At 32.0% G+C, this 27,339-nt stretch overlaps 5 protein-coding genes across 7 annotated transcripts in view; 2 read left to right on the forward strand and 3 right to left on the reverse strand.

Annotated features, from left to right (window-relative positions):
- Nucleotides 1-13,914: 13,914 nt before the first annotated feature.
- Nucleotides 13,915-21,080, reverse strand: LOC115881540 (diacylglycerol O-acyltransferase 1). Of its 3 annotated transcripts, none has more exons than XM_030899077.1 (10): nucleotides 20,963-21,080; nucleotides 20,519-20,701; nucleotides 20,284-20,412; nucleotides 20,136-20,227; nucleotides 19,995-20,047; nucleotides 19,834-19,939; nucleotides 19,437-19,755; nucleotides 19,227-19,380; nucleotides 18,888-19,160; nucleotides 14,606-14,836 (listed from the first exon to the last, which is right to left on the reverse strand). In XM_030899077.1, the coding sequence occupies exons 2-10, from the start codon at nucleotides 20,626-20,628 to the stop codon at nucleotides 14,606-14,608; spliced, it is 1,467 nt and encodes a 488-aa protein (XP_030754937.1). In that variant the 5' UTR covers nucleotides 20,629-20,701; nucleotides 20,963-21,080. The 3 variants fall into 3 exon arrangements, with proteins under 3 accessions (XP_030754936.1, XP_030754937.1, XP_030754938.1); XM_030899078.1 differs by lacking the exon at nucleotides 20,963-21,080 and adding an exon at nucleotides 20,788-20,956; XM_030899076.1 differs by lacking the exon at nucleotides 20,963-21,080 and having other exon boundaries at nucleotides 13,915-14,836; nucleotides 20,519-20,956.
- A 196-nt stretch (nucleotides 21,081-21,276) lies between these two features.
- Nucleotides 21,277-27,339, forward strand: part of LOC115881556 (multidrug resistance-associated protein 4-like) — a 44,125-nt gene continuing 38,062 nt past the window's right edge. The window contains exon 1 of the mRNA XM_030899095.1: nucleotides 21,277-21,440. The gene's annotated coding sequence lies outside the window, so the exon portion shown is untranslated. The remainder of the gene's footprint in view (nucleotides 21,441-27,339) is intronic.
- On the reverse strand, nucleotides 21,525-23,591 carry LOC115881623 (protein slowmo). Its single transcript, XM_030899177.1, has 4 exons — nucleotides 23,363-23,591; nucleotides 23,142-23,307; nucleotides 22,204-22,399; nucleotides 21,525-22,146 (listed from the first exon to the last, which is right to left on the reverse strand). Exons 1-4 carry the CDS (start codon nucleotides 23,392-23,394, stop codon nucleotides 21,866-21,868), a joined length of 675 nt encoding a protein of 224 aa, XP_030755037.1. The 5' UTR covers nucleotides 23,395-23,591; the 3' UTR covers nucleotides 21,525-21,865.
- Nucleotides 23,635-25,691, forward strand: LOC115881620 (alkylated DNA repair protein alkB homolog 8). The gene has a single exon (XM_030899173.1). The coding sequence runs from the start codon at nucleotides 23,874-23,876 to the stop codon at nucleotides 25,677-25,679; it is 1,806 nt and encodes a 601-aa protein (XP_030755033.1). The 5' UTR covers nucleotides 23,635-23,873; the 3' UTR covers nucleotides 25,680-25,691.
- LOC115881624 (probable small nuclear ribonucleoprotein Sm D2) lies at nucleotides 25,682-26,248 on the reverse strand. Its single transcript, XM_030899178.1, has one exon. It carries the CDS (start codon nucleotides 26,147-26,149, stop codon nucleotides 25,796-25,798), a length of 354 nt encoding a protein of 117 aa, XP_030755038.1. The 5' UTR covers nucleotides 26,150-26,248; the 3' UTR covers nucleotides 25,682-25,795.

A 27,339-nucleotide genomic window follows, 5' to 3' on the forward strand; every position in this document is an offset into this window, starting at 1 on the left:
GGTAGAATCTTTGAAGATTATTTTATAAATAAAAAATTACTTACTCACAAGCAAATTACAAACTCAGAAGCAAATTACAAACTCACAAGAAAAAGTATAACGCACACGTATTCGAATTCGACAAAATAACCAAGACAGAAGCATCAGCCGGACACCAGACCAGAATCTACTGTTAAAAATCGACAACCCTGCCAATATGCTTTAATGCGCAAGTCAACCCAAACAATTCTCAATTTGGACCATGTACCGAAATTACCGTTCTGAAATCGTAACCAGGGCCATGTAAGTGAAATATTAAAAATGGTTCCAGCAAAAGTTTCCCAATTATGACGGATGATGGCGCTGATCGTCAAATTTTTGGACAGGGATTTTGCTTACCGACAATACGACGTGAGCGGTGAGCTACGACCGGACCAGGACCAATCAGAATGATCAGTCTTTCTTGGACATTTGCCGCGGATGTGTGTGTTAATTTCTGTTGTGATAAGTGTGGTTGTGTTTGCAGTTTGATTTTTCGGTTTTGATATTATGTTAAAATTAATTTTGAAGTATTGTATCACCTGTTTTTATGTAATAGTACTTTTTTTAGTTCTATGATTGTTTCTATGTTATGATTTGTTAATGTTTGTTTAACAATGTTATACCAAAGAGGTTATACTTAATATACTTATCAATTTGCATAGCCTAACTTTTTTATCAATAAACTTTGTAAATTTTCAGATTATTTAATTCCTTTTGTTTCCGTTTGTAATTTTATTTTTAAGACATATTATGTGATTGTTTCACATAATATGTTTTAAAAATAAAATTGCAAATAGCGAATAAAAATAATTAAAATAAAAAAGTGTATTTTACAATTCCCCCCGGCCCCGCACCCCTTTGGCCAACCTATAATGTCAGCTATGTCGAGAGATGGCGTTACGAAAATGGAACCGATTTATTACAAGGAACTTGGGCTTCTTTTTCGTTAGTATATTCTGTGATCGTAACTAAACGATCCCAAGGTAGGTTGGTACGCAAATAGGATCGTCCGATAACCGTCAAATCTCGGTTGGAACACATTTGAATTACTGCGCACGAGCGTGATCGTTCGGTGACGGTTCTGCGACGGGTTGGAACAAACCTAACATAAAGTTTCTTGCATGCAACTTGTATTTTATTTATAAAATTAAAAGAAAATAATAATAAATTTGAATAAATAATATTTGGCGATTTAATTCCGGAAAAAGCCGAACCGCTCCGAAATTTTCAAAAGCTTTGGGTCGCGACCGTTGCAAGAATAGCGCCAAATAATGTTTACATTGTCCTTATGGGCACTTTCCAATCTAAACTTGTTTCATTTATCTATGTATGTATGTTCAAAAAAATATTATTTACCAAAAAAAATATGACGTCCTAAGTCATTTTACATAACAATCGGCAGAATGGTGCGAGAACTCGAGAAAAATAAAATGTATTTGCAGACCAATGTGATTTAATAAGATGATTGCCCAGAAATAATCAAAGTGTACTTAACGTTAATGACTATAAAACAGCGTAGTGCGGTCGTTCCATTCATTGCTCTTCATAAACACCGAATGGTTTCGGCGCTCGTTTCAACTCGATAGAGATTAAGAGAAGCGATAGAAAACAATTAATATCCGAAACCAATTTGTCTATAAAATTTGTCGATCTCGATGAAACCGATGCCTATAGAGCCGGACGTGATAGAGCGAGTTTTTCAAATTAATTACCTTGACGATATCTAGATCTAATCAACCAATCACCTGTCCATCTAAATTAAACACTATCGTAAAACAAAATCGTTTATGTGTACGTTTCATTCTCAAAGTGAGAACGCACTATTTTGTGAGAACCTAACTCCATATCACAGATTATACAGATTATAAACTTTGTTTTTTCTTTATTGTTTTTCGTGGTTCCAATTTTCGGAATCGGGCACTAGTTAGGTTACTAATTTGCGCACATAGCACGCCCACTTATGGCCTCTAAAATTGTGCACAGCGCCTGACCGGCACAGTTATTAGAGAGATATCGGAAAACCGAATAGCGTCATGCAGTATTTACGCGTACCTTATCATGGTTACGAGATGCGCGAGTCAATTTTTAACGCAACACCCGCTAATAACGTTACCGCCTGACGTAATTAAGCGCTATTTCCAAATAAGGTTAATGAATAAATACGTTTAAAAATTGCTTCAATGGGCATGTGCGGGTATTTACAACCGGGGTCGGCCGGCGAGATCTTTTATTTTAGGTTATGTTTGAATTGTTTTGAATTATTACTTTAGTTTTATTAGGTAATTTGATATTTAAGTAGCTGGGATTAGTTTTAATTAAATAAATTTGGCCCAAAATATGGATTCCACCTCTTCCAATATTAAAGAACCTATAAAGAGGCTTAGGTTTACAGCAGATGACGACTTAGCCCTTCTAAGAGAATTTGTTGCTTGTCCTAAACCCACTGGCAGACGTTGAACAAAAAGCACTGGAAATAAGCACTTTAGCCCTTTAGTTTTAAAACACCTAGTAAACAAAACAATTTCAAAGTTTTAAATTCAAAGTTAGGTTAAGTTTAAATAACGGACGCGACGCGAACAGAATTCTTTCCGATCCGATAACTATAAATGAAGAGAGTTAATACCACCTCACGTAAAGGAAATAACACCTAGCCTTATTAACGTCCATGCACGCTATTCGGTTTAACGATATCTCTCTATTACGCTGTTTATTGTTATTTACGCGAGTTTATTTTTGCGCACAGGAAATTTTACTCGTTTGCACATCGTCATAAAAAACAATTTTCGTACCACGAATTAGGGATAAGATTTTTATCTGTATACATATAGTATACTTAATCTGTGCTACGGTCAACACGCTTAGTAAAATATGATGTACTGAATAAAGACAGAAGGCGAGTATTTTCCCAAGCGCATGGAATCTAGCGTCAGATTAAGTAGTTATGTAATAAACACTTTGTATTTTTGCTCACTCCGACTTACTAGATTGCCATAACGACTCAATCCTATACATGTAAACGCCGACCTAAAGGTTCGCTTGCCAGCGTGGTATACTATGAGAGGATAAAATATAATTTGCAATATTAATAGTAGGTATACTTTTTTAATCAACTAGTGATTAAATGTTTTATGAACATCTTCTAAAATTATAATTATGTACCTTTAAAAAATTTCGTTATAACCGAAATAGCGAAGTAGCCCCAATTGTGACCCCACTAGCAAAATCAGTGCGTAAAAAAATACTCGCTACCGTAGTTAAACTCATTTAAAAAGTTTTTTTTAGCTGGATTAATAAATGATAATACAAGTTCTTTACCTTCTGAAGATATCAAAATATTTACTTTTTTATTTTTATTTTTATAATTTTCATAAATTATATTTCTTAACACTCGGATAATTATATATTATAAATTTTCGTATATCTACTCGCTATTTAAACTCCTGTATTTGTATATATCAGTTGTTTACAATATTATCCGATGGTGGCAGCACCGGAGCCTATACGAAACATGTTTTATATTATTAGAGTTAAATTATTAGAGTGATATTATAGTTGGCTATCCGGGAAAGTTGAGTTATTGAATATTATTGCACCCAACAACCACGTAATTGCGCCCTCCTTAACCTAACATCTGAAATTGTGACAAAACCAATCGACACCCAATTCGGGTTCTTTTTCAATTAATTTTTACTACCCCAAAACAGCGTTACATCACACAAACCTCGTACCTGAGTATTTAATAGTTTCAATAGCTGCACTAAATACTTAGATATTATGACAAAGCCACGATCAACATCGGAACTGCGTGAAATACAGACCGAAAACTTCTGATTTCTGCCGTATCGAGCGCTGCGATCAGAATTTTTAAAATCAACTGAAAAGCACCAAGCCTATAGCACAGATTAGGTATCCTATAAGTATACAAAGTTGTTTTTTATGACGATGTGCAAACGAGTCAAATTTCCTGTGCGCAAAATAAACTCGCGTAAAATAACAATAAACAGCGTAATAGAGAGATATCGCTAAACCGAATAGCGTGCATGGACGTTAATAAGGTCAGGTGTTATTTCCTTTACGTGAGGTGGTATTAACTCTCTTCATTTATAGTTATCGGATCGGAAAGAATTCTGATCGCGTCGCGTCCGCTATTTAAACTTAACCTAACTTTGAATTTAAAACTTTGAAATTGTTTTGTTCACTAGGTATTTTAAGGGCTAAAGTGCTTATTTCCAGTGCTTTATTGTTCAACGTCTGCCAGTGGGTTTAGGACAACAAGCAACAAATTCTCTTAGAAGGGCTAAGTCGTCATCTGCTGTAAACCTAAGACCCTTTATAGGTTCTTTAGTATTGGAAGAGGTGGAATCCATAGTTTAGGCCATATTTATTTAATTAAAACTAATCCCAGCTACTTAAATGTCAAATTACCTAATAAAACTAAAGCAATAATTCAAAACAATTCAAACATAACCTAAAATAAAAGATCTCGCCGGCCGACTCCGGTTGTCAAATATCCGCACATGCCCATTTAAGCAATTTTTAAAGGTTATCAGAGGTTATTTAGAAAGAGCGTTTGGTGTAATTGATCCGCAAATTACGTCAGGCGGTAACGTTATTAACGGGTGTTGCGTTAAAAATTGACTCGCGCATATCGTAACCATGATAAGGTAACGTAAATACTGGACGCTATTCGGTTTTCCGATATCTCTCTAATACCTGTGCCGGTCAGGCGCTCTGCACAATTTTGGTTTGGTTTGGCCATAAGTGGGCGTGCTATGTGCGCAAACTAGTCACCTAACTAGTGCCCGATTCCGAAAATTGGAACCACGAAAAACAATAAAGAAAAAACAAAGATTATAATATGTATAATCTGTGCCTATAGGTACTAATGTCACTAGTTAAAATTGGAACATATTTTATGTGCGATATAATACGAATTTGATATACAATTCAAATGCTCTATATCTTAAAAAACGGAGAAAAGTATCTAAACTCACTATTAAACGCTAAATTTTTAGTATTTCAAAATATACATCGCGATTCCAGATACCTTTTTACTACAAAGCGCAAAAAGTGAAAGAGTTATTTCTTCGAATTTCGCACTGTCGCGTCGTCGCGTACGAAACTGAAATTTATAGTTTTTAAGGGCGACACTGCACCAGCGGAATGTCCAGCGATGGCCATCGGTCTCTCATGACCTGTGACCCGTCGAAAATTTGGTGACGAACAGACTTACGGCGCATATAATACCATACCAAGGATAAGATCTCCGATGAAAGGCAATAAAATGCGCCTTTTTATTACCAATCCATCGAAATTTCTTAATTATATAAACTAGTCAAAACAAATTAGGAATCACTTTAATAAATTTCGTTTAAACAAAGAAAATATATTAATTTAAACATATATAAACTTGGCGATATGTTCCTTAGGAATTAAGTTCGAATTAGTCACCTTGATGTTCATGACGAAAAAAGTTGTCAAACTGCTGAAAATTGTATTTTTCTTACGTTATGAGTGACTAGAATATGTATCGAAAACAATACTAGACAATTATTATCTTAATAATTGTCAACGGAAATATTTTTTTTCTAATAATGTGTGTGTCCTTCGCGGTTTCTACGCACTTCTGCACACCGATTTGCCATAGACTGGATGAGGCTCCGAATAATCTCTTGAGGAAAGGCGTTCCACTCCTCTCGAAGATTTTCTCCCAAAGTTTGAAGATCTGGTGCTTGTGGATGACTTTGTAGTCTTCTCTTTAGTATGCGGCAGTAGGCTCAACAAGGATATATAGGATGGAGATCGGGGCTATTAGCAGGCCAATTCATAATTAATTGTGATATTGGACTCTTCAAGATATCGAGTTTACTACAACAACCAAACTACTCTTGCAGTATGAGGCCTGACTGAATTCCTGTTGCACGATGAATTCTGGACCATGCTGAACAGCAAATGGAATAATATACCGGATACCGGGTGTTGCATCGTCGAGCGGGACATAGGAAATCCTATGTAAATTTTAATGGGGTCAATTATTGGCTTCCCTAATTATTTTAGAGATTAATTCTAATTAGGTTTATTGAAGAGCCCTAAAACCCACATTCAAAAGAATAACTTTAGATATTTTTGATTAGTCCGTTTACGAGTTATCACCGATTTCTTTTTTTTATCGCCGAAATATTTCTCCTTTCTTATGGCCTTGTATTTACTTATGAGCACCAGTCAAGGTAAAAGATAACTGTCAAATGAAGTTGTCATTTCAGAAATTTATCTATTTAGTGCTTTATTATTATTATTAAAAACTCATACCAACATCGAAAGTATTAGCCATGAATTACACTACCGCAGAAAAAGTATTGATGATTAAATGGTATTATCAAGGAAATAGTTATCAAAAGGTGTCGGACATGTTTGCTGCTCTGTATCCGAATAGACCGGTACCTGGAAAATCTACAATCGCAAGGAATATCCAGAGATTTGAGACCAAAGGTACCCTAATAAATAACTGCAGATGTGAAGCAAGGCAGGAACAAAGAGAAGATGCAAGAAATGATACCGACTTGGAAGTTTTATTGTGCGTGAAAGAGAACGATGGAAAGATCAGCACAAGGAAACTTGAGGATTAAATAGGAATAGATGACACTACAGCGTTTCGAATTTTGAAACAACATAAATACTATACCTTCAAATATGAAAAGCACCAAGAGCTAGAGATGGGGACGAAATACGGCGGCAGGCCTTTTGTTTTGATATGATGGAAAGAGCAAACACGGATAGGGAATTTTTAAAAAACATATGTTTCACTGACGAATGCACGTTTACCTTAAATAATGAACCCAATGTTCAAAATTATCGATATTGGAGCAAAGAAAACCAACACAGATTTGTCGAAACAAGGACGCAATATCCACAGATAGTAAATGTTTGGGCAGGGATATTCGGACACAATATTATCGGGCCATTATTTCTTACGCGAAATTTAAATGCAGAATATTATTTGGAACTACTCGAAAATCATATTTTACCTGCTTTACATGATGCCGCTAGGGAAAATCAGGAAATTTGTTTAGACAATAGTTTTAACGGAAACGTTATTGGCCTAAATCATACAGTAAATTGGCCAGCAAGGTCTCCTGATATTTGGACAAATGATTTCTTTCTCTGGGGCCATTTAAAAAAACAGTATATACAAGGATAAAAAATACCCAAATCTAGACGAGTTAAAAAATGCTATTTCTGCCGAATGCAATAGAATTTCAGTTTAACCTAACCAACTAGCGAATGTAAGAAAGTAATTTTATGATCGCCTGGGTTATTGTCTAGCAGTCGATGGAGGAATATTTGAACATCTTCTTAAATCCTAAAGTTCTAACAATTTAATAGTACCTAAATTAATAAGTTATTGAATATTGTAATAATACTATAATTAACCTTGTAACTGATTACTTTATTTTACTTTAATTCATATTAATTTGTATTTATAAATACTTTAAGATTTCCGATGTAGGAATGAGTTTTCAATAATAATCATTGATAAAAGATTTATACTATTAATAATTATTGATAATAATAAAGCACATGACATGCACATGATAAAGCACTAAATAGGTAAATTTCTGAAATGACAACTTCATTTGACAGTTATCTTTTACCTTGACTGGTGCTCATAAGTAAATACAGGGCCATAATAAAGGAGAAATATTTAAAAAGAAATCGGCGATAACTCGTAAACGAGCTAATCAAAAATATTAAAGTTATTCTTTTGAACGTGGGTTGCGATCTTCAATAAACCTAAATAGAATTATTCTCTAAAATAATTAGGGAAGCCAATAACTGACCCCATTAAAATTTACATGGGATTTCCTATGTCCCGTCCGACGATGCAACACCCAGTATGTATGTATGTGATCCCTAATTCGTTCTGATTAGTTTATGAACAACTAGTATCCTACGTTACCTGTGGCCAAAGATATCACTACATTGACATAAGTCGTGACAGAAATCGGCAATATAATAAAATACATTACAATTTTAAGTAATTAATTCATTCCCTACGAACTGCTATCGTCCGATCTAGACATGTAAGACCACCCATTCAATACTATTCTTTCTCCGTCCATATACCGTATAGATTATGTAAAGTAGATTGACATTTTTAAAACTGAAAGAGCACGCTTTATATTTTATATATCTACGGCGCCTTGATTAGTTCTTGCCAAAGGTATAGTATATTTTTTATTTGAAAGAGAGAGACAAGCAACGTACGGAGTGCGGGGTTGAATTACTCAAACTTCATAATATCTGATTTATTTCTATAAATTAATAAGATAATGATGACGTATTAAAAATGCTGATTGAAAAGGTTGCCCGCGTAGTAACACGGTCACATAGATCACGGCTGGTGTTGTATAGATTGAGTCGAAGGAAAATAGCAATTCCTATACAGGGTGGAACGAACTGTACGAGGGTAGAAGGTTCGGATATTAATTCTTTTAGTTGTAGATTGTAGAATGAGGGGAAGGAGGGTTAATTACCGCGACCTTAAAGATCTATTGTGCACCCCTTTCTTGAGTTATAACTCATCATACATGGGGATGTTCCTGTTGTGGGGAGAACAGAGTATTTCCTATCCTCTGACAATAACTGTTCATCCTCCGAAGAGTGGACATCTACCTGCTACGAGGGTATACACTCTTTCACGATTGGGGTTTAGCCCCCCGTGTCCTTCAAAGTCGAGAAGCTTGCAAATAAACTAGGAACACCCTGTATATTATTACAGGGTGTTTCTGCATTTACTGCACTTTAATCTTTTCGTTTTTTGAAATATTTACAATTTTGTGAAAAAGCAGTAACAATTTTAATGCTTTATTTCTCTATAGGCATATTTATGTTTTTAAAACCAAATATTTTGTACTGAAATTCTTCTATTTACCACGTCTCTACGTTTTTCTCTACTTCTACAGAGTGTCTATAAATTTATTTTAAGTATAATGATTAAACGGCAATAAAGTTGTTTAATTTAAATGGATTAACCTATACATGAACCAATAAGTGCAAATACTTTTAGGGGTAGTATATTTCGACCTAATAAACACGATTATATTTTTTTACGAATTTTTTGGTATTTTTTTTTGTTTTTAATTAAAAAACATAATTTTTTGATAATATGACAACATAGGTAGTAGATTAAATTTACAACAAAGAAAATTCAGAAAAGATCCAGTGGTTTACAAAATTTAAAGAGAAAATATGGTTTCTTTTATCGAGATCTACTCATACCGTGGTATATAGTATAAACCCAGTATATTTTACGTGAATCAGATAAAGATGGGGTAATATATGCAAAATTTTATGCTATATCCATTTATGTACCGAAAAATTAGGGTGCAATGTAAAAAAACTTAAAGCTTTATAATAACATCTTTTAGGGGGACACCCTATATACAACAAAATATTTTAGTATATGTGCCATTTTAAACTATACAACATCTCTATAGAACTTTTTTTCATATCTTTGTCAACAACAACGAAATTGGACTTCCTCGCACTAATGGGCTACCCTGTATATTTTCCAAACGGGCAGAATTTTTTTTTATATTTCTTTTAAGAAACCTTTAACCTCAATAACAGATATAAAAAAAGTTTATGCATATTTAAGCATTTTTAGAAGTTAGAATAGTTATTGAATAAATGTTGGTGTTAAAAACTGGACAAATGGTAAGCTTATAATTCATATAGAATAAAAATATGATAAAAAGTTCATTAAATTTTAGGAGAAATATAAAATTATGCAGTTTAATTTGTAATAATCAATTTAATACGAAAATTTAAATAAAATACCTATTCTTAAAAAACACCCGTGCACTATTCAGTAAGTTATCTAAAATAAAGTTATAACTATTTTTTAAAATTTGAAGTTTGTAGGACAGATTTGTTGAAAAAAAATGTCTCAAGTTAGAAATTTTGCATAGTTAATGTATGTCGACCAAATTGCACTGTGCGTCGTAGGATTTAGGTTTTGGTGAGTTTGTCTCCATCAAGCTCGCAAAAGTCAAATATGTCAAGAAGAAAGTCAAACAATATCGACAGTAATCCGATAACCTTCTTTTCTCGAAGGTAGGGTGTAAACACGTGTTAAAAAAACGACCAAAATTAACTGTAATTAAAATATTCAAGTAAGAATATCACGCCTAGCTAGATTTTTATTGAACCCCTTAAAGCAAAAATTATAAAAATCAAAACACATATTAATTCAGTCTTAATATTTATTTCGTAACGTATAAATAATGATATAGCAATAACAACAAACTGTCAACAATCTATATATGGAATAAAAAATTATTGTATAATTTATGTTTAAATGCAAAGATTTAAACAGTTATAAAATTTTTAATATAGCACCTTTCATCAGAATCAATCTATTTAACTTGAGCATACATTTTTCTAATGGGAAGACAAATTTTTCATTCAAAATAAAGCTATTTAAAAAAAAACTAACTATTCTTATCTAAAATATACAATATTATATTTTTGGGTATTAACAGGTAACTAAAAGTGATGTATAAATATAAAAAAACATACAACACCTGACAAATACTGAATTGATTTTAAGATATGTGATTGACTAGGACTAGTTCGAGGTTGGTCCGCGAAAAGACGTAATACAACAAATATATAGAAAAATATTTCTACTTTAAGCTAAAAACTGATACGTAAGCTATGTACTTTTTTCTTACAGATCCGGCAGACAAAATTATGGTAATAATGCCATTGGATGATATGTGCAGTTAAAACAACAGCAATCACTATGACAAGTAGTGGCAAAAATTACACCGAAACACAAAATTAATGCAAAAAATTATAATGTACAATGCATTATTATATCCATATATTTTTTTTACCTTTTCTGGGGTGAGGTTTTTTTAATAAATTGAAAGATTTTTTTTATGCGACGTTTCGCTCCAACATAGTGGGCTTTATCAGGCACTTTATTCTTGAAGTCGCCTTGCTAGCACCAGTCTGTATAAATTAGTGTGATGACTGTGTTTTTTTACCCAAGAAAACGTAAAAAAAATGGATATTATCTAAAGGTTTAAGAAAGAAGAAACGATTAAAGCATTATTATCAGTACTAGTGAAAAAAGTGTAATAGAAGCAAAGTGTAATGACTGTGCCGCATCCGAACGTGCAAGCACGCAGTAGCATTTCTTATGTGGCTGCATAAATTTGATGGTTTGAAATGCGCTCCTCTTGATTGCTCTTGATCATGCATTTTAAGATTGTCTTGATAGTCTACTGTATTGGCCCCGAAATGAAAGTTTTCATTTGCCTCCTGCCTCGCGTCTTTTAATATTTCCTTAATAATGGCTGCTTGTTCTCTTTTTTCGCCAATCCTCGAGGCTTTACAGTATTTGAAGCAGAAGATCGTTTTTTTGGCACTCAAAAATGTAAGGAATAACACCTGATTTTAATTTTATTTTTCCCGATTTCATAGTTTTTAAGTACATATATGTAGTTTTTTGTCTTCTTCAACCTATATTAAAAAAAATAGGAAACACTACTTGTAAGTATTAACTTACATTAAAGTGATCTTCACAACAAAATCTGGTGCCTCTGTCAGGGACAAAATCATGTCTTGCTCGTCTTAACTTTATGTCGGACGGTAAAGAAATAAATAGTTTTTCTGGGGAATTTTTATTCGTATTTGTGCATTCTGGCACTACATAACGTTTCCTTGTCTTGTTTACACTAATATTGAATAAAAGAAAGACTTTAGTACTACACTACGTTATACTATAAATTTAAAACACACTTTCTGTAATCGGGCAAAGCAGACCTGTGCATTGTATGGAGCGCGGTCGCCAGTCGACCTGTGGTGCTATGACGTAGCAGCTGGCCACGCCCCTTTCTCGCACAATAGATGTTTGTACGTGTTTTTGAGGTACTAAACGTACGAATAAAATTCTAATTTTTGGTAGATCTGTTATTTTCTAGTTGTACTTTCGATTGGTAAAATAAAAAAAAATTGTGGAACAAGCCCATTGGAATTACCTGTACATTTTCTTGGCAGTCGCTGGCAGTCATTGGCAGTCTTATGGCAGTCGCCTATAATAATTACATGGCAGTCATAGGCAGTCTTCTTCATAGTCATTGGCAGTCGCTTAACAGTGGAAGGATATTTTGGCAGTACGTGTACATTTTTTACCCGAGTGAGACACCCCTCGGATTAACCTATACATGGATCAATAAGTGCAAATATTTTTAGGGGTAGTATATATTTCGACCTCATAAACACGATTATAATTTTTTTTTGATATTTTTTTAGTTTTTAATTAAAAAACATCATTTTTTGATAATATGGCAACATATTTTATTAAATGTACAGCTGGTTCCAATAAAATTGAATACGATTTAAAACATATTTTTATTATTTCGGGCAGTATATTCTATGATACCACTCCCTCATTTCGCTACTCATGTCATGTTGACGTTCTGAAAAATTTATTTGCCACTTTGTCAAAAGCAAAGTTGTTTTATACAATGTCAGAATAACCTTAACATATCAAAATACTTGACACATAAATATACACTGCCCAAATATTCGAAAAAAATGTGTAAAGAGTCGTATTCATTTTTTTTGGAACCAGCTGTACAACAAAAAAAATTCAGAAAAGATCCAGTGGTTCTCAAAATTTAAAGAGAAAATATAGTTTCTTTTGTCAAGATCTACTCATACCCTGTATTTAGTATAAACCCAGTATATTTTACGTGAATCAGATGAAGATGGGGTAATAGGTATATGCAAAATTTTATGCTATATCCAATTATGTACCAAAAAATTGGGGTGCAATGTAAAAAAACTTAAAGCTTTATCATAACATCTTTTAGGGGGACACCCTGTATACAACAAAATATTTTAGTATATGTACAATTTTAAACTATACAACATATCTATGGAACTTTTTTTCCTATCTTTGTCAACAACAGCGAAATTGGACTTCCTCGCACTAATGGGCTACCCTGTATATTTTCCAAACGGGCAGAATTTTTTTTTATATTATTTCTTTTAAGAAACCTTTAACCTCAATAACAGATATAAAAAAGTTTATGCATATTTAAGCATTTTTAGAAGTTAGAATAGTTATTGAATAAATGTTGGTGTTAAAAACTGGATAAATCGTAAGCTTATAATTCTTATAGAATAAAAATATGATAAAAAAATTATGCAGTTTAATTTGTAATAATCAATTTAATACGAAAATTTAAATAAAATACCTATTCTTAAAAAACACCCGTGCACTATTCAGTAAGTTATCTAAAATAAAGTTGACTATTTTTAAAAACAACACATTTGTTGAAAAAAAAATGTCTCAAATTAGAAATTTTGCATACTTAATGTATGCAAAATAAAATTTATATTATAAAAATATTATATTATTATATATGTTATATTATATATTAATACATGCATATACTTAATGTATAAATGTATTAACGTAAGTCCTTCAAATTGCACTGTGTGTCATAGGATTTAGGTTTTTGATGAGATTGTCTCCATCAAGTTCCCAAAAGTTACTCAAATATATATATCAAGAAAAAAGTCAAGCAATAGCTTACTTCGGGTTTCTCTTATTGCCGATTTTGAACCGTCCTAGAACTGTGATGCATATGCGCAGAAGGAAATATGAAGACATTATTTCATTTGCGCATGCGCTGCCGAGTTCTAGGACGGTTCAGAATCGGTAATAACAAGAACCCGAACAAAGCTAATATCGACAGCAGAATAGTAATCACATAAATTAACTGTAATTAAAATATTCAAGTAACAATATCACGCCTAGCTAAATTTTTATTGAAACCCTTAAAGTAAAAATTACAAAAATCAAAACACATATTAATTCAGTCTTAATATTTATTTCATAACGTATAAATAATGATATAGCAATAACAACAAACTGTCAACAATCTATATATGGAATAAAAAGTTATTGTATAATTTATGTTTAAATGCAAAGATTTAAACAGTTATGAAATTTTTAATATAGCACCTTTCATCAGAATCAATCTATTTAACTTGAGCGTACATTTTTCTAATGGGAAGACAAATTTTTAATTCAAAATAAAGCTATTTAAAAAAAACTAACTATTCTTATCTAAAATATACAATATTATATTTTTGGGTATTAACAGGTAACTAAAAGTGATGTATCAATATAAAAAAACATACAACACCTAGATAAAAATAATAATAAAGAAAATATAAATTAAAATATAAAAAAATCAAACAATATTTTATAAAAATACATCTTATAAGTAGATTTCCGTATTGCATATTGTACTAATTATTTTATTGCGCTGTTTTATTAAATTTTGATACAAAAAATACAAAAACACCTACTTAGTTTTTAATCTCCTTAGAAATGCATCAAATGCAACGTAAACAGATTACAAAATAATCATACCTTTTTTGGTATGTTCACTATGATCACTACTCCGGTCTCTTTAAAATGTGATACAGGACTTAAAAATAGAAAAAAATCTACACTATTTGATCTCGATTTTTGGGCTAGATGGCGCAACAGTTCCTACACCTGAGCGTATTCAGCTATGGCTGGACCATGGTGTATTACCATGTAGTCGTGGTAATACATCATAATACATAATGGCTGTCCAATTATAATGGATGACCAGACGACGATGTTGCCAAATCTGGGGCCGTACCGTTTTTCGACAGCTCGTGAGAGAAACGAGAGTGGTATTTGACCCATCATGCCCATGAAAGCCCATATTTTGTAGGTTTTTAATGGTACGCTAACCTGGAAATCAAACAGTATTGGAATGTCTAGAATAAGGTAAATTATACCGCTACACTAAGGTTTGGCTATTTAAAACTTGAAACAATAAAAATCACAGTTCGAAATATACCATTTACTTAGTCTAAACAGTTCTTTATTTTTTAATGGCGCTTACTGCCAGTTTACCTTAAGGAGGATATAATTTACTTTTATATTGAGTAAAAAACTGAAATGGTGTAGTTTAAAATTCGAGAAAAAAATATTTTTTTGGCAGTAGATTTGTGTGTCTGGAAATGGTCTATTCTTTTTCAATTTTTCTACAATTACTGTTAACTTTTGACAAGTTCCATGTCAATTTTTAGTAAATGACGTCTAGAGATTGACCTCGCTAAAATTACCAGCGATCTTCCTTCACCAGCCGTCTCTGACGCCGTTGTTTCTCTCGATCGTATGCTATTAAATACGTCATATGTATTTGTTTAACTGTAACATTGTCTTAACAGAAACGGATAGGGTAAAAGATAATTAATCTATAATTTAAAAAAAAAACGGCGTCACAGTAACCCATAAAACAAAAATCCATTAAATCTTCTGCTGGGTTAATCCCTATATGATATTTATTCAGAGTTGACATAAAAATAAGTCAAAAATTAGTGTTTAATTTAGAAGATCAAACAAATCTATTTTCAAAAAAAAACTAAATTGAAAGAAAAAAACGAAATCTTTTTGAAAATCTTTCACAAGTATTATTAGGCGTGATACAGACAGAAATTATCATAGATTGTCATTTCGAAGGCCGCTGTGACGCCCTTTTTTTCGATCATATGGTATACTTAATATTGCTAGATTTCATTGTATTTTATATATTCTATGTGTATAATTGTATAAGTCTTATCCAAAAAAAAATAGACAAAAAATATATTTTTCCCAAATCTAAGATTTGTCAGCATTCATGGGACATAAGTCTAGACACTGCTAGAAGAGACCGCTGGATTGAAACAGTGGAAAACAGAGACTTCCATCGATCTAGTAGGAAGGCCTGGACCCTTCTACGTAATTTAGAAGGTTCAACAAGACAAAATAGGCCAAGCACTCAAATATCAGCAAATCAAATTGCAAATTATATAGCTGAGACATCTAGGTCTCGACGTGATAAGGAGCACATAATTGAGATTAAGAGGAAAATGAAGGAGTTAAGAACAACCACTCCCCATATCTCGGAATATTCACAGCCCTTCGAAATTGAAGACATAGTCACAGCTATTAAAGACATCAAGCCGAACAAAGCTCCTGGATATGACAACATTCCTTATTTACGCTGGAAACCCTGCCCTCAAGTGGCTTTGTAGTTTCTTCTCTAGAGTTTTATCAACCGGCAACATTCCAAAGGAATTAAAGAAAACTAAAATAATAGCTGTGTTAAAACCAGGAAAATCTAAAGACAACCTCAGAATTATCGACCCACAGCCCTTCTTAGTTGTACCTATAAGCTCCTAGAACGACTTATTTTCAATAGAATAAAGGATAGTATCTTAGACTATATTCCAGTTGAACAGGCAGGTTTCACTCCTAAACGCAGTTGCTGTGACCAAGTCCTAGCACTTACATCTCACATTGAAGGAAATTTCCAACTTAAGCTTAAAACCTCCATAGCTTTTGTCGATTTAACAGCCGCTTACGACACAGTCTGGAGAGATGGTATGGTTTATAAATTACTTAAAGCACTTCCTTGTCAAACTACAGCTCGAGTTATCAACAACATGCTAAGTAACCGATATATCCAAGTATTTCAGGGAGAGAGCACAAGTAAACCTAAAAAACTTAACAACGGCTTACCCCAAGGCTCCGTTCTCGCCCCTCTCTTATTCAACTTATACATCTCTGACCTGCCAGATACGCAATCTACAAAATTTTGTTACGCAGACGATATAGCCATAGCAACGGAACATGAATCGCTATATCAAACCCAAGAAACGCTTACAAAGGATCTCGCATCCTTGAATGCCTATTTTATAAAATGGAGACTTCAACCCATTGCAAATAAGACAGAAGTGGCTACCTTCCATCTTAATAACAAGCTGGCGAATACTGAAATAAGCGTCCAGTTTGGTAACACCACTCTGCGTAACAACAAATATCCAAAATATCTGGGGATTACTCTAGACCGTACACTCTCATTTCGAATACACCTAGAAAATGTTGCTGGGAAAATCAGAACACGAAACAACATTATACAAAAACTTTGTGGTACTTCTTGGGGTGCAAAAGCAACAACACTTCGGATCTCCGCCCTTGATCTGGTATTCAGTGTGGCAGAGTATTGTGCAACCGTGTGGTTGAACAGCCACCACACAAATCTCGTAGACAGACAGCTGAACAACACCATGCGGCTGATTACAGAGACAATCAGATGCACCCCTAGTTACTAGCTTCCAGTTCTGAGTAACATTACCTCCAAATCTACGCAGAAACGAGACTCTTCTAGAGAATTTGTTAAAATAGCTACCCCAACGCTACCTGTTCATGAAACACTTCCTGCTTTACAGGTGAATAGACTTAAGTCGAGGAATCCAACTTTGCGAACAGCTGAACAACTAAAAAGCAGTAACTACAATTCTCGAGAACAGTGGCTTCAGTTATGGAGAGAAATGGCCGATGCGCACCTATACTCCTGGTTCAAAAATAATTATTGCCAGACACCGGGTACCGATCTAAACCGGAAAACATGGTCAACTTTGAATAGGATACGCTCTGGCCATGGAAGATGTGAAAAAATACCTTCCCCAGAATGTGATTGCGGATCCCCTCACCAAACCATCCATCACATAACTAGAGAGTGCAACCTACGCGCTTATGGTGAAGACTGGAGGGACTTTCTGGAGGCTTCTCCATCAGCTTTGGAATGGATAGGGCATCTAGATGTTAATATATAGTGTTCGTAAATACGTTTTTTATGTTGTCTTTTTATAATATACTTGTTTTTTTTTATATTTACATTGTAATGTTTTCATTTACATTGTAGTTTATTTTATGTCTATGTTTAAGTGTCTGGTTTTCTTGCATGTATAAGTATAATGTAGCCATACAATAAATAAATAAATGGGAAAGAGGCTTTTTTAATACAGTCTAATAAAAATAGATGTATTGCTCAGGCATCTGTAGAGGTTAGCAATGTATGGTTATCGGTTTTTTGATTTTAATGATCATAACATAAATAAACATAGTTAAAAATTAAAAAGAAATAAAATAATAATCATACAGAAAGTTTGAGGTTTTTTTGTTTTACCCCATTAAGTAATTGTTATCTGATAGTAATTGTTAATTTTGAAGTTTAACTTGATATAATGTCATTTTAACACAACGCCAACGGTATCTTTTGAAAAAAAAATAAAGTGTTCTTGAATAGTTGTATTTAGATTATTTTACATAGTTTTTTCTTCATTTTTTTGTCCGTTAGGCAAATTTGTTTATTAGTAAACCACTGCTGAAAAGCTGATCTCCATTGGATTAACGCAACAATGTTTACAAAAAAATAACTATTTTATTTTGTAGATTTTCTTTCTGTGGCGAAATACCCATAGGATTTTTTTGAAGAGATGAATCCGCCACAGAAGTATAGACATTTTTTAAAAAATAATTATTCAAGTTCAAATTTTCTTGACAAAATGATGAATGATATAGACAAATTATTTAAATCCAGTTAAAGTTGAGAATAAACAATAATAATTAATTACAGAGATATTTGTGACATAAGTGACGTAAACAAGCTTTATAAAATTTTCTTATCTGTGCATTAAAAAATAAAGACACTTCATACTTTTTTTATTAAAAGAAATGTATAAAATATTTTTTATAATTGTTGGGATTTCAATCAAATAAAAATCCTTCCTTAGACATATAGCTTAAGCTTTATACATAAACAAAAAAAAATGACAAAATTCATAGGTATATAAGAAGCTTAAGATCTTTTTTTTTACTCAGATTATTTCACAAAAATATTTAAAATCAGATTAAAGTGACAAAAAAACTCAATTTTGCCTGCAATGCCTGTTCAAATCAAAAAGCTACTTACCATATATTCATGGAAGAAGGCACTAATAAAGAAGACAACCATACTGGCAGTTAACCTACCATAACCCATGTCCACCATTGGAAGATACAAATGCCTCACAGCCCATCTGTGAACTGGTAAATTCCACGTCCTCCAAAATATATCAATATTGTTTGCGTTCCACCAATCAGCATAGAAATGTCGGTCTGAGAATTGTAAAATTTCACCTGTCAAATTCAAGAACGAATGGAAGAGAATATAGAACATTATTAGCCAACTGAGATGATTAGGAATCTATAAAAATAAAAAAAAAGATATGTTAATTAATTTAATAATAAAAATACATAGTTCTTTACTTACAGCCAATTTCAACAGCCTCTCTGTAGCAAGTGTGTAATCCATATTACTGAAGGGCACTAAGGAGTTTTTGACTGATGGTATCATATATTGTTGTATGACTGCAAGAATAATTTGTGTTCCCACAATTACTTCAAATGCTCTTCTTAATAAAAACCTATGATAAAAAAATCTCAAATAATTTTAATACATTTTTATATCAACACTGTATACCTTTTCCTTATTCTTTCAGTTCTAGGAAAATTTAGTTCGTAGCATAAAGTAGGTGCGAAAATAAAATAATACAAGTCTTTCAGCCTTAGATTATCCGGATAATGGACCAAACCATCACCAAGATCTTCGGTAGAGCCTTTTACACTCTGTTTTTTCTGTTCTTTTGCCCTTTGAAGACTGCTCAAAGATACAGACTGTCTACGCAATGAGCCTTTATTATTGTTTTGCCTCGCACTTCTGCACCACATATTAACCTGTACATAGGACCACAGTTTTAGAAATAGTACACTATAAACTGTGCAAACTGTAGAAGCACCCACTAATAAAAATAAAAAAAAATAGTTACACCAAAACTCAATTAAAACAAGCAAGAAAAATCACGTATATAAAAACTAACCTAGGCTGAATCCATCTTTAACATGTATAATAACCATGGGCAATAATATTACTGAAAGTAAATTAACTACATGGACTAGCATTCCAATACCATTTGGAACAACTTCCTAAAAAAAGAAAGTCTGAAATATATGTTAGAAAAAGTAGTTACCAAACACTTACAGCTGACAAGGCTTTTTCGATTATAAGGCACACTGAAAGAGGTACAATATGATCTAAAACAGGAAGATATTCATTATCGGTATAAATTAGTGGATCATTAATTAAAATGTCAAAAAACATTAAAGTATAACAAAGTCTTACATAACAATAATAATAAAGATGGATATTCTGAACCGTCTTCTGGATTGATTACAAATGATATCCATTGAAATGGATCAACCCTTATACCGTATCTAAAAAAATAGTAATACAGCATGTAAACATCTAAAATTGTAAAGATTTTACTTACTTGATAAAGTTTTCAAGTAATAATCTCAAACCACCCATAGACAACAAAAGGAAAGCCCAATTGACTAATCCAGTAAAGTTGTCAAATCCGGAGTTCCAGGAAAAAAGTGAATCTCTGGGTTTGTGGCATCTAAAATACAAATTAGGATTTCATAGACAAGGTCACTAAATAAAATCTTTAATTACAACAAATGCACAAGGGCTACAAGAAATATTAGAGTTATTCGAGTACTTACGGCTTATCAGGCTGACTGCTTCTAACCTTTTTTTCGACAGCTTGAATTTCATCAGCTTTGGTAGCACTTAAGGCCCTTTTGCGTACGACTTGGTTCTCGTTTTCACCCATTTTTTAACTTTCACAAACGTACACTAATGCCAGTGACCAATATCACGACCGACTCATTTTCAGGAACTTTTATCTGTTGAGATATAAATAAAATTTATATTTTCTGACTAGGAACGAAAACCGACGATAAAATCAAATGAATTAACTCTGCACTTTAACCTTTATGATACAGTAACAAAACTTCGTCGATTTTATCTCATCTACTCAGACCCCAAGTAAAAAAAACACATTTATCAAATTGTTACTAGTTAAAAAAAAATATTTTTTTATGGATTGACTTTGGACCCATCTATTAGTAGGTTTGAAGAAAGATGAATGAATATAATTAAACTACCGTTGAAAATGGAGATGTATCAATTAATGTTTTTTGGAATTAATAAACAAAAACCACTTAAATTCTAAATAACAACATATTAACGTGCCAAGAAAATTAAAATATTAAAATTAAATTAGGTTACGGTCACGGGTCATGTTGTCTACGAAATCTTGACATTGTCACGAGTAGGTCATTTGTTTCTATTTCCATATGGAAAAATACCTCAGATTAATAATAAAAGTTCCCAACTTTCCATTTTTTACCAAATCAAATCCAACAAATCAAAACTAATCCCGTTTCTTAGTTTCTAGAATTAGTGTATAATTATGGGATAAATTGATCGTTTCAACTTATATAAAATTAACAGCTAAAATAATTTAATAAGCACCAAGAAAGTATTGATTTGTATCCTATCAATAGTTTAAGAAAAAATAATCTATTATTTAAACCTCTAACATTTGTCTTTTTTCCCATAAAGGGAAATATAAGCCGACAAGTAAGTTCCAATTCCTACTTACTAATTTATAATATTCAAACAAAAAGAGATACTTTTGAAAGGTAAACAAATAAAATCTTTAACTCATTTAATTTAATACTTTATTTCAATTTAAAATTATTTTGTTGCATTAAAACATACAAACTTTTAAATTTTAGTACAGTTAAACCAAAGACATCTTCATTAAAACAACACAGCAATGTACATATCCACCTGAGGAATGTAAAAAAAGTAAATAAATAATCAACAGCACATTTTCTCTTAGTCCTACCGACTAAACAACCTCATTTACTCATCAAAATCTGTATCATTTATTGTTCAAAACTCTTAAATGCCAACAGAGCGTATCAATGCAAAATAGTCTGTTCAATAAATAACGTAATACTTTCATTCCAATAAATCAATTGCCTAGTTCGAGTGTTTAGTTAACATTCAGAAAAGTTACTGTTAATCTTCAGGTGGGGCATGTCCTCCCAACTTCTTTTTGCCTTCTGTGAAATATCGTCCATTGACTTTTTTGCACTAAACGTCAAATCATCCAAAGATTTCTTTGTGTGGTGTAGGATTTCATCTGCACTTTCTGTAAAATCCTTTACTTCTTCATTGATTTTGTTGATCACCCATTCCATGGCTTGTCTTCCTTTACCAGCATTGTTTGAGATTCTTTTTGTTAACATATCTTCCATATAATTAGTTAACGGTACACCTAGTAAAGGTACATTAAAGTTTTAAAGAATTATAAGTAATTAATAAAAAATCATACCTTGTACTGTTACAGTAGCTTCTTGTTTCAGTAGTGTTTTGCTGGGATCAGCAGGATGTGGTATATATTTTAGTGTCTCATTCACTGCGATATGACGACAAAAAGTTAAATTAATAGTTTTTAAAATCATGTGTCTGTTATGTGGGTTCACTTCGGAGTGTTCGGCTGCGTAACAGACCTTTGCTGAGCCGATTAACTAAAATGATTAAAGAATTATGCAAACTCTACTCCTCCTTAATTAATTTTAAATACTGTTTATGCAATATTTGCAATAACAATTTTATCTGCATAAATAAGTATTTAGAATTTATTAAATGTATGTCATAACTTTTTATGAAGTGGACAAATTCAAAGCTAAGTGATAAATATAAATCATTCGAAAAATTAAATATGTACCTATATTGACTGTTTCAAAGCAAATTAACTAAAAAAAATTATATAAAAATATTATTTAAAATTTCTCAATTTAAAAATCTATTTATTTGTTTATAAATTTAAAGACAAAACAACTTTATCAAACAAGGATCTATTTATTTATTTATTTATTAAACTTATGTAACTTTTTGATTAATATATTCTAACAGGATAGAAGAGCATCTAAATAGGTATGCAATGTCATTCTTAAAACTTTGTATTTCAGTTTGTGTGATGTTAATTACAAAATAAGAAATCTTCTTAGTTTCTCTATTAAGGATGCCTGACTTACATAAGCAGTTCAACTACCTCAAAATTAAAAAAAGATAATCTTTGACCTTCAAAAGAGGCAAAATCCGTCTAGACAAAAAATTTGCAGCAAAGTTTTCAGATAAAAATATTTTACTTAACCTAAATTAAATTAAGATTAGAATGGATTTTTTTAACAAATGGGTTGGTGTATATGTAGAAGACGTTATACTGAAGAGTTAATTGACAATACAAATAAAATTAAAATTACTTACTGCTTGGGCCCATTTTGGGAAATACCACACCGAACTAACTAGTCTTTGTGTATGTAGAACTCCATCAACGACTTTTCTTTCTATTACATCTGTACCTATAACTGCAGGATTGTGAGGATTTGGATATTTTCTCCAAGCTGCTGTAGCTACAGTTTCCCAAGGATGACTACAACAAAAAATACGGATATTGCACAAGAACATAAAAACTTTCTAATAATTACTTGAATATGTGTTCACTTGTCCAAATTTTCATATTTCGCACGGGATTCGACAACTAAAAATTTTCAAATAAAAATTAGACGTTGTTTAGTCAACGTCGTTCAATTCGACCGTGGGAAGCGAAATGAAATTTTAATCTGTAATGAAAGAACAAAAATACTTTCCCGAAATTACTTGAATCAATTCGCTGACAAGCGCATGGAATTTAATGACGTAGGATGATATAACTTCACGTGACCATGAAACGCTATCATGAAATGACGTACGAAAATGGACTCTGTATCGGACCACAGACTTTCCTTTTAATATTTAGCCAAGCGCGGTTAACTTATTATTATTTACGTTTTTAATCAGTGGCAGTCAGTGGTTCTTAAAAAAAATTGTTGTAAATAACCTTTGAAATAACAATAAATAATAATTCTATGATAATAAATTGAATAATTACATCTTGATGTGCGCCAATTAACTTTAGGAAGTTAGTATCACAGTTTATTATATTACCATTTTGTATAAATGGAGGTGGAAAACCAGACATTTTCTATGAATAAACAGAAAAAAGTCAGTAGAAAACTCAAGAGGCTGCAATTTATGATTGAACGGGATACTGGCACAAGTTGTAATCAAACTGCTACTCAGAATTTAGTGATTTGTAATGCTGGACTTGTAAATGGATTGTCTCAAGAGATACTTTACGAACATTTTTCAAAACATGGTAGTGTTATTGATATAAGATTGGTTCCTGGCAAATCATATTGTTTTGTCTCATTTTCTAATGTGGACTCTGCTATAAATGCTTATAATGAATTTAATGGTAAACTGAAAATATGTCAAGACAATAAACCTATGTATTTACTGTATATTCAAGTATTACCAGAGGTGAACAGTTTATATATGTGGGATAAGCTACCACTTGGTTTAATACTCTGTGATGATTTTATAACATCTGATGAAGAGTCTACATTACTAGAATTATGCAATTTTAACACTGAACTAATTGGAATAATGAAAAATAGACTAGTAAAACATTTTGGTTATGAATTCAGGTACGATATAAATAATGTAGATAAGACTAAACCATTAAATGAAACTATACCTTGTGAGTGCAACTTCTTATGGAAAAGATTATCTGATTCTGATGTTAAGTCAGGATTTAAGGATTTTAATCCTGACCAGTTAACAGTAAACCATTATTCTCCTGGCCAAGGCATACCCCATCATATAGATACACATAGTGCCTTTGAGGATCCCATAATATGTCTTTCTTTAGGCTCACCAGTTGTTATGGAATTTAAGAATCAGGATAAACATGTTTGTGTTTTATTACCCAGAAGATCTCTGTTGATAATGTCAGAGGAAAGCAGGTATGCGTGGAGCCATGGAATTGTTCCCAGGAAGTTTGATGTGATAAAAAATGATTCAGTCACTGGATATACCTCTTTAAAAAGGGGCACTCGGGTTTCTTTTACATTTAGGAAAATTTTGAATGGCGAATGCAAATGTAATTACAAGGAGAAATGTGATTCAGGCAATAATAAGCAAGCTTTAGAAAATAGTGTAGCATCAAAGCTAGAAAAACTGCATGTACATGAAATATATCAAAATATTGCACACCATTTCAGTGATACCAGACACAAACCATGGCCTAATGTTTTAAAATTTATCCAGTCTCTTGATATGGGTTCTATAGTAATTGATGTGGGATGTGGCAATGGAAAATATTTAGGTAATAAAGATATTTATGACATAGGATGTGACTATAGTAGTCAATTAGTTAGTATTTGCAAGTTCCGAGGATATGAGGTATGTGTAGCTGACTGTCTAAAAATACCTTTAAGAGATGATATTGCTGATGCTGCTCTTAGCATAGCTGTTATTCATCATTTAGCTAACGAGATGAGAAGATTAGAAGCTCTGAAAGAAATAGTAAGAGTACTAAAGGTTGGTGGTAAGGCTCTTATTTATGTATGGGCTCATGAACAAATAAAAAATGAGGAAAAGTCAAGTTACTTGAAACAAGATAGGAAAAATAGAAAGAAAATAGATATTTCTGATAATTCTCCATCTAATATTGAAACAATTATACTTCCTGATGGATGTGTTTCATTTCCAGTACACACAAATAGAAAGGAATTTAAAGCTCAGGATGTTTTGGTTCCATGGAAATTAAAGGATGAGAATAAAAGTACATTTCTTAGATATTATCATGTTTTTGATGAAGATGAACTTGTGACTATGTGTAAAAAATTATCTAATGTTAGAATTGAAACAAGCTATTATGATCAAGGAAATGTTTGTGTAATATTGGAGAAAATACAATAAAATGAACACTAATTCATTATTTTATTTCAAATTATTAATGAAAAATCTTATCCAATGCAGATTTCTTAAATACTAGCTCCTTAAACTATAAATATGTTTGGATCATTTTCTTATAATTAACTAGCAGTAGCCAACGGGTTCCTGACGACCATTATAACAGCATCGCCCCGGAGAAACATCTTCGATATGAACCTATCCTTATTCACTGGTTTCGCCTTCTTTTTACCCTTTCCTGGACGTGGTAATTCGGTCCACATCTCTTTCACGTTCTCCAGAACCATATTACAGTGTCTGTCGAAAGCTTTTACTCGTCCTAACAGTTTTTTGTTGTTCCTACAGTTTATGAGAACTTGAGTATTGTTTTTCACTGACTGGGTCAGGACTGAAAGAGGTCCTGTGTTAAACTCTTCTTCTTCTCTTGCCTGCAATTCTTCAGCAGACATTTCTGATTTTGGTTTATTTAAAGCCATGTTTGTTTAATTTTCACTGCAAGAATCGTAAACGAGGTAAACTAATTTCCAAAAAACCGCAAATTGATTTTTTGAGGTTGGAAAATTCTTAAACAAATTTGACAATTTTTATCAGTCGTGCCAACATATATTATTTTCTATTCCCTATTAAAATTATATATGATTAAAATAAAATTTTATTGTTTAGGCTATGTTTAAAGCAATTTTATTTGTTTATTTTCTTTTACTTAATAAATAAGAATTATTTCATCCAAAATATATTCAAAAATGATGTAATATTTACTTTTTAAAACAAGAAATAAATAATGTATTATTGGTTGCATACCGTTGGTGTCTGTTATTAAATTCAGAATTGAATTTGAATTTTGAAGGGCAAATTAAATTTATACTATACTTTCATACGATCAATATGTTATTTATAGGATATTGTACAGCTGAAAATTATTAAGCAAAGCAAATACATCGTACGGAAGAAAGTTCAATAAATGCGTGAGCTAAAGTGGCTAAAGTGAATGGATAGCGGCTACTTTTGCGCATGTGAAAAAAACAGCAAAACTCAAAATGTTCAACTGAAGCCAGAGAACCGGGGAAAAATACCTAGTTTGACCGTGAACCGTCTTTATAGATGTGCTTATTTTTTAATGAAATTTCCGATTTTTTTAAAAATAAATGAAGCCCTAAAAATAGGACAACGTTCGTGTTATAATACGTCTATTTTTATTTTATTAAATGACAAATTTAGGTTATAAAATTAAATGCCGGTAAATTTTTTGATTTTTTGGATAAAAAATAAAACTGGAAGGTAAGTTTTATTTTTTGTTTGTTTTGTCTGTAAATTGCTACATTTCATTAATGTATATTTTTTTAAATTGTTATTAATATAATATAATATTTTTAATTCAAAATTTTAGTAATTATTCATACATAAAAGGCTTATATGCGTGCGTGTGATAGTACAGTTTCAAAATTTAAAAAATAATTTGCTGAAATTTGGAAAATTTTTATTCAAATACCAATATCTTTATAGTAAAACTATGAAACTTCAAATATATACATCTAGACATTGGTATAAGTATTTATTCAGATAAAAAAAACAGAATAAAATTTATTAATTATGCTTATTGCTCAATAATGCATTAAATAAATCAATAATCCAGGTACGCTGACTGGCAATTTATTGATAAACAAAG

This window comes from Sitophilus oryzae, unplaced genomic scaffold, assembly GCF_002938485.1.
Source record: "Sitophilus oryzae breed Bouriz unplaced genomic scaffold, Soryzae_2.0 scaffold_172_pilon_pilon, whole genome shotgun sequence".
NCBI lineage: Eukaryota > Metazoa > Arthropoda > Insecta > Coleoptera > Curculionidae > Sitophilus > Sitophilus oryzae.